The 8,442-nt window shown below is 34.1% G+C and overlaps 1 protein-coding gene across 1 annotated transcript; it reads left to right on the forward strand.

The window, feature by feature from the left end:
• Positions 1 to 389: 389 nt before the first annotated feature.
• Positions 390 to 7,226, forward strand: LOC128203547 (forkhead box protein fkh-2-like). The gene is made up of 4 exons (XM_052905002.1): positions 390 to 1,007; positions 1,600 to 2,190; positions 4,415 to 4,562; positions 6,974 to 7,226. Exons 1-4 carry the CDS (start codon positions 470 to 472, stop codon positions 6,975 to 6,977), a joined length of 1,281 nt encoding a protein of 426 aa, XP_052760962.1. The 5' UTR covers positions 390 to 469; the 3' UTR covers positions 6,978 to 7,226.
• The last annotated feature ends 1,216 nt before the right edge of the window (positions 7,227 to 8,442 follow it).

The following is an 8,442-nucleotide window of genomic DNA, read 5'->3' on the forward strand; positions in this document are numbered from 1 at the left end:
AGGGTTTATGTATTTAACATTTTTTTATTAGTGCTTTTGTTCTATTGCTGATTGCAGCATATTTTTAACTGTGACGTCTTATCCCATGTAATAAGTTCTCCGGCCGGTCATTGGCCAGTAAGCACGTGTAAATCGCGCGTGTCGATGACGTAACTCAAGTCAGCGTGCAGGCATCTGCCTCTCGCTCATCAGCCCCGCCTACAGATGAGAATTACTCAGCGCATCACGAGTTGACTTCCTAAGCTCCGCCTCGCGTTGTGATGTCACCAGGTATGCCCCTCCCATTCTTTTGAGTGAAGTTGTTTTCTGTTGTTTTCTAAACATTGTTCCATGCTTTGACTGTTACTCACATAATGTGGTTGAAAATTAACTTCACATTTGTTTATTAACATCGTTTCAATTCGCGTAGCATTTCAAAACAGACATTCTTCATTTCTTGACATCGCTCATTTTTCATGTGTTGGTGAAAATGGATTTTACCTCCGCTAGGTACACATTGAGTGATCAGAATTCAAAATACCAGGTTGGAAATTATTTTAGTTCGGAACAAGTTTGTGACAACACAAATTTACCATATCCAAAATACGGAATAAACACCATCAGTAGCAGTACCCATGTCCGCTCGTTCCCAGAATTCAGTAGCAACATTGCTGACCACTCTTTCGGATCAGAATTGGACAAAGTTGTCAGTGAACATTGCGACGACCTCGAAGATGATATGGGCGAACCTGAGCCGTTGGTCAGTCACGAACAAAAACTAAAACGCCTTAATCACGATATTCTGGAAAGGAATTGTGAAAAATCGAACAACGTCACAAACAATGCAGGGCTACAAATGGTGACGTCAGAATGTGACAAATACGTCAATGAAAATCTGAGACATACGGACGAGCAATCCGCGGTGATGGAGGAGACTAATTATATTGTAAAGCTGGAGAAAATGTCTCCGGATACCGGAAGTAAGGATACGAACAAAGTCACAAGCTCCACGGAGAAAAAGAAACATGGTGCGCTATTATGTCGGATTGTTTAATTTACTCGTTGTAAATAAACTTTTATATAATTTATGTGTTTTGTGCCAATAGCAAATTCTTATATTTATTCTCAATACGGAATATTTTTCTCTATTTTAACATATTCTTCGTCCCTCCGTCCGTCTGTCTGAGTGTCCTTTAATCAGACAGTTCATAAATTCAAAATATACCAAAAATAAATAATAATTTTAGTTGAAATTAACTTCAAGCCATTTTGACGCCACAAAATATCTTAAGTAGATCAAAATAGTGCAGCTTTATGCAGTTTTGTCGTGAGCAAAGAATCATGTTATAATAAAGCATTAATTTTATTCAAAGAATGAAAGAAAAAGAAAAACACATTTGTATTTATTTACTGACATGTTCGTTAGTTAGTACACATATTCGTGTACCTAGTTTCACTTTACACATAATAAAACAAAGTCATGGGATACAATGTATATAAAATATACATTCCAAGTGACTTTCATTATAAACATATATATTTTATTTTATATATTTAAGTTCAATTATGAATCTTAATTTAATATAAAAGATATAGAAACATATTTTACTTTGTTTCCAGAGTCCAAAAACAAGGACCAGGACCCTAATATCAAGCCGCCATATTCCTATGTGGCCCTTATTGCTATGGCAATAAAGGAATCCGGCGAAAAAAGACTGACCCTTAGTGGAATATACCAGTTCATCACCAACAAATTCCCGTATTACGAGAAAAATAAAAAAGGTTGGCAAAACAGTATCCGCCATAACCTCAGTCTGAACGAGTGTTTTGTCAAGGTTCCCCGCGAGGGAGGTGGTGAGCGAAAAGGGAATTATTGGACCCTAGATCCGGCTTTCGAAGATATGTTTGAAAAAGGCAACTACCGCCGCCGACGCCGGATGAAGCGGCCGTATCGTCCAGCTATCGCGCTGTCTAAATCTTTCTTCGGTGATCCTACACACTGCGCGCTAGGGCAGTTCCCCTTCGCCAAGAACTATTTCTCACCACCTCCATATTCACAGTACTCCCCTTACCACTCGTGGGCCCTCCCGGGGCACAGTCCCACCCCTGGGCCGGGAGCAGTGAACGTGAACTATAACTCGTGTGGGCAGGGGCGTTCCATGGGCGCTGGGTCCACCCTTGGATCATGTGGATATAGCTCTCTCAATACAGGTACGTGAACATTGAAATGTATTTCTTAAAGAAATTTTCTTTACAAAAATTTAGCACATTGCTGTATGATATTTGCACCAATTTCGAGGAAGATAGGAAAGGAATTCCTTGAATGCGTTGGTAATAAAAAGAAGACAAACAAAAATAGGGCAAATTGTGCTAGGCACAAATTACATTTCATATTTTATATGTATTAGTGTTTTAGCTAAGTTCTGTTACAGAAAATGGACAAATGACATTGTATCGGGCAATGAATAAATAAAGCATTATGAATTTCATAGAGAATGTTATGGTGATAATTAAAGAAGTCCAACTTCAACACAAATTATTTATTTATGAAACAACGTTTCGGCCATTCGGCCTTCATCAGGTTGTATGTATATAATGAACAGGAAATGACGTCAACATCAAATGGCGTCAACGTTGATTTCGTCAAAATATAGCATACATTTTTGCGCAAAATAATGTCTTATAGGATCTAAAGAGATACAATTATACTGGTAAAATGCAATATAAATGCATAAACAAACATCAATAAACCAGTATAAACTATCATAAACAAACATCAATAAACCAGTATAAACTATCTGTGTCTGAACATTTTAATGCTCCTGACCACAGTATCAATGATTTTTCTTTTATGCCAATTGATAAAATTGAGAACAATTGGAAACGATTATTAAAGGAGAGTAAATGGATGCACATTCTTGGCACAGTCATTCCTAATGGTATGAATTCAAAAATATTATTTTAATTCTTCTTGCAGAATTAAAAAAATCACAGAATTAATCTGCTTTATAACTGTTTTAACCTATTTAATGTTGCATAGTTTATACTGGTTTATTGATGTTTATAGAGAATGTTAAAAATGCACTCTTACTCCCAAATAAGATTTACCACAATTAAAACAATTGTTTTGATATACCAAAAGGGATGAATAAATTTCAATGGTTATTATGAAGGATACCAAGTTTAATTTGAAAAAAGGTGCAAAGAACATGGTATTTCTACCTTATGAGACTATAGTAGATCACAGTAAATCTTTTAGCATTCACCAATCATTTCATATTTTTGCGTTTTCAGCTATTAAATACACGGTTAAAATCTTGTTATCAGAAATTAGAATTTTTCCTAAATGCATTATTTAGTAAGTAGTTAAAGGTGTATCACTCAAAATTGATGTTTGTTATAGATCTGTATGTATTGATTTTGAATAAGAGTTTCACTTTAAAAAATTTGAAGTAATATTAGGTTTTAACTACCGAATATGTAAAAATAGTTTGAATTCATAAGGGCAGAAGGGTGCTATTAAATAGGACAGGATGAAGCACCCTCCCATAAACCTCAACCTATAACCCTATTTATATATAAACATTTTATGTACATAATATCACGAATACCTACTGACAACATTTACAACATTTTAGTTCAATTTACATGATACAGACACCTATCAAGAAACAATAGATTTTAAATAATCTATGGAGATGATTAGGAGTGACACGTACCTATGAGCATTCTAACAGTAGTTGCTGTAGTAAGAATGTAGTTATTTATTTTTAATACGACTGGAAATTAAATACATATAACGTGTTACTAACGATTCTATAATACTATTTTTTCTGGAATCATATACATGCATTTGTGATACTTCGGTGCTAGAGAAAAATGAATATTTTGACTACATACACATATACAAACTACCTTAACATGACATAAAATATTTTTTAATACTCTTTTTATTGAATTTAGTACCATCAGAATAACAAACGGACATAACTAAAACATAAACTTACCGTGCGTGCATCCTTTATGCATTCTGAATATCAGTGTGTTTACATATTTCAATATTTCTTTATAGTGTGTTTTGTAAATCATAATTTCTGAAATGTTAAAGAAAAATAAAGATAAAACTCTAGAAAACTTACATGAGGATACTTTACATATATAAAAACAACAACAACAACAACAAATATTCTTAGTTTGAACATTTTACAAAGGATTGTCCCTAGTTTCTGTTCACTCGTCAAACAAATGGCAAAGCTGAAGTGCAATTGGTTAAATAAGTTTAAAAATATTTCAAACTTGTTTTCAAATGCTTCATCATGGTCTGCGGTGCGTTGGCGGTTAATTCTGTCTGCCAGGTGTGTTGTCACTTTTTCGTGCCCAATTGCAAAGAATTTACATTACTATAGTATCACAGTTATTTTTGCTTTCCTGACAGGGTTTCATCTGGGCGGAGGAACAGGAAGCGGGTATCCTGGCCAGTTGGGGGAGTATGGGGCTATGGCGTCACCAGGGGCGCTCACATTCTCGTGCAGACAACAGACGGAGCCGTTTAATCCCGTACATTATGCGTACTGGTCGGATAGGTGAGTGCGAAGCTACAAGCTTTCCTGTTATTCTATTCAGTCTCAGGCCTTTTTAAAGCTGCACTCTCACAGATATACCGTTACTAACGGTTTAAGAAAAAAGCATAAAACATCAATTTTTGAACTTAAATTAAAAAATCTGCATTCTAAATTTTTGTCAGCAGTCTTATATAACTGGTTTCGATGCATTTTCGCAAAAAATGGCTCGTTCCAAGACAAAACATAAAGAAAATGTCAAAACGTTCAATCTGTGAGAGTGCAGCTTTAAATCATGTGGCAAATGGCACAAGTTATTAACACTTTTTTTGGTCATTTTTATGGCCTTTATTCGATATGCTCAAAAGTATGATTTTTGCCAAAGCGGCGTTGAATCAGAAATTGTAAACAAATGAATGAATTGAAGAAGTTCTGTTCGATTGTTGTTGAAATTATGAAAGCCCACAAAGGAATTGATGAAAAAAGGTTTGTGAGTACATTCAACTTTGCCACACACATAATTAATTATCAAAAACTCCTAATTTTGTAAAAACACGACGCGAATATTCCCAATTCCTAGGCTATAACACTAGTACGTCCTTTTTCTAAAACTACGGAAAGCAACAACCTGAAAAGAACCCTTGTTTGAACTACAACATTCTCTAATTTATTATAACATTTTTCACAAATTTGTGAATGATATTTTTTACCTACTGACTCTGAAACCAAAAATTGCACCCAACCAGTAAATTATTTCCAACCACTACAGTTTTATTTTCCATCATTTCCATTCTTCAAAAGTAGTGCTAACCTGTATTTTAACACACTATTTGCTCCTTGACTTTGTACGATCTGACTTCTGAACAAATGCGCCGAAAGTTTAACTGTCGTACGTCAAACCTTTCTTGATTTCCTTCGTGGACATAGTTTTTATATTTACCCTGAAAACGATAGAGGTTACTGTTTTTGGTCAAGGTCGACCTACCACTGGAGTTTCATGAGCCTAGGTCGAACAGTTCTCGGATGCAAACTTAGTGTCAAAGGCTAATATTAGTTACTCTGACCTTTAGAGCCAAAAAGGGGAACATAAAGAACACTTTAACACCAAGGATTCGTGATTTTTAGTTTAACCGTTTTCATGCAAATTTTTCATATCACTGTTGACCATGACCTTGACCTTTCACCTACAGACCCTGAATAAAATAGAGGCTGTCTACTGATTCAATGCAACCAACAAATGAAGTTCAATGGTCCTAGGTTTATTGAGTTACTAAACGGACAAACATTTGTCTACTGACCTACTGACCGATTGGTCGACATTTACAAATCATCAGAAAAAAGACGAATACAATTGTGAAAAGTGTGATCGTTGACAAAACCATACAAAAAAAGATAATGTGAAAAATATGCTTCGATATGTGTGGAAATTGCCCTATCGAGCACAACATTCACATTTTTTTTACTATAAAATGTGAAACTTGTCATCACATTTTCACATCTGTGAATAATTGATTTGTGAATTCAATAGTCTAACAAAACCAACACAATAAGATAAAGAAAGTACTTAAGATTTTGACCTGAATTTTTTCGCCAAAATGTTTCTATTGAAGTACTCTTTTAATATATACCCAAAACTGCAAATGCCATTTTTGCATCTTTGTACCCCTTTTAACAGGCGTCGTCTCATAAAATGAACTAAACAGGTGATGTTTTTGATAAAACAATATTACAATTACTTCAGTTATAGTGAGGAAGTGTATAAGAATGCCTGGAAGAATTGTGCTTCTTGTCAGTCAAGCTCAAGACCTCTTTGAGACGTGGTTTGGCTCAGTAATGAATGTATATTTCCACTAATAAGACCTACCGCCATTGAAAACCGAGTGTATGAATGCATTTTCTTAAAAAATCGATGAAAGTGCCGTTTGAAACAAAACTACTTACTTAATTTTAATAGATTTTTTCTTATTCAACGCATAGATATCGTAAATTGTCATTAATTTTGATAATGCATGTCTACAAGAATAGTAAAAGCATACAGTACATACAACATAGCGTTTGAAATCAAATACCTGCTAGTTTATGTCATTTTGTCTTTTTTGTCGCGACAATACGACAATGCGCCAAATGGCGGGGCGAAAATACGACAATAATCAATCTATGTGGCAGGACAAAACCACGCCATGTGGCAGGACGAAAATACCAAATAGTAATCCAAACAAATAATGAAAACTAAGAATTTGTGTTAAGAAGATATGTAGACTTATATCGGGTAATTCAAATGTAAAATACCAACCCATTGTTAAATTGTATAGCAACAAACCTTTTCAGAAAATTTAAAATTAATTTGGTTTCTTAATTTCTAATGCATCTAGTTAGTTTTAACTATTTATTTTCTCATTTTATTTTTTTCAAAATCATTGCTTTTATATTTTCAGGTGACGATCAGAGACATTCTAGGATTTAGTTTTGTAATGTTATCCTGATTAATCATATTTAATTTATTGAACGTAACACGTGATAATCAGAATTAGTGCACGAGAGTAAGGCGGTTGAGTAACCAATGAGAATGGTAATAAGAGTCACAGAGAAATTAGTATTTATACGGATGTTGATTTGAATTTCTATTTCTGAAATTATGACTGTGATGCTGTGACTGAAACCATTCGTATGTGAGTAATACGAAAATGAAAGAATGACACGTTATAATATGTGACACTCTAGTATCATTATATATATATTGCAAACTTTGCATGTCGCTATTTACATGCAATAAAGTAAAGTATCATTAATTGATAATGTATTATACATGAAATATTCATGTTTTTTTTGTTGGTTTGCAGTTATCATGCGAACATCGTTCTGGTCAAGTAATTCCAGGTTACGCGATGTTTATGGGGTTTTTCTAATAGTTTCTCTCATTCAATTGATCTTTATTATTATTATTATTATTATTATTATTATTATTATTATTATCTTGTCTAAGTAATATTTAATGCAGTCTTATGAATACAAATCAATTTAGTTTTTATCAAATATCTGATCATTAATTAAACCTGATTTTGAAGAAAGATATACTGTTTTTATTTATATTGTTTTCTTTTAAATTCCATTCAGAATTATTTATTACTGCAATCACTTTAACACGGCACAGATTTTTATACAAAAGTTGCGTTCCCATAAAGTTCCTTTTCTGTATCATTCACAGATTATCTTCATGTAAAATGTATATCGTGTGATGTATGGTTTTATCATCTATATCGCTAAACATACTGTTAATAAACAAAAAACAACAAGAACATGAAACTATTTACTGTTTTTCTTCCTCCATAACATACCCTAACATCATTTTCTACAAGACCATCTATGAAATTATAGCAATTTCACGCGGTATGAAAACAAAATATTCCAAACGAAATCCGAGGCATTACTTCAAGCGTTCGTTTGACACGGATGTTAATGAAAGCACCGAACGACACTGATCGAACAATGCTCACCAGTAATTAGTTACCGTATGCCGGTTACAAAGTAATTAGTAGAACATGTGTTGAAATATTAAAAATCTTTGTAATAATTATGCATCTTTGGAAGTACTTTTTTCGAAAACGAAATGAGCGATTTAGTGCAATGGGTTTCTAAGCCTGCCCCATTGTCGGATACGCCCGCTATACACCTAGGTTAAGTTTCGTTGTGAAATATAACGCAATTTAGTATCGTGGTTGCCGACGATGCTCTGATCATTAGTTCGTAGAATAGTGGGGGTCGGACGAGCGCACACAAATACGAGAGTCAACATGCGTTGCAAGTGGTAAAGGCCCTCCATGCCCATATAACATCGGCTAAAAGTGTGCCACATTCAAGTGTACGAGACTTACGTTTTTGGTTTAAACAGTATTTTTTGTAGCAT

This window comes from Mya arenaria, chromosome 9 (genome assembly GCF_026914265.1).
Source record: "Mya arenaria isolate MELC-2E11 chromosome 9, ASM2691426v1".
NCBI classification, from domain to species: Eukaryota; Metazoa; Mollusca; class Bivalvia; order Myida; family Myidae; genus Mya; species Mya arenaria.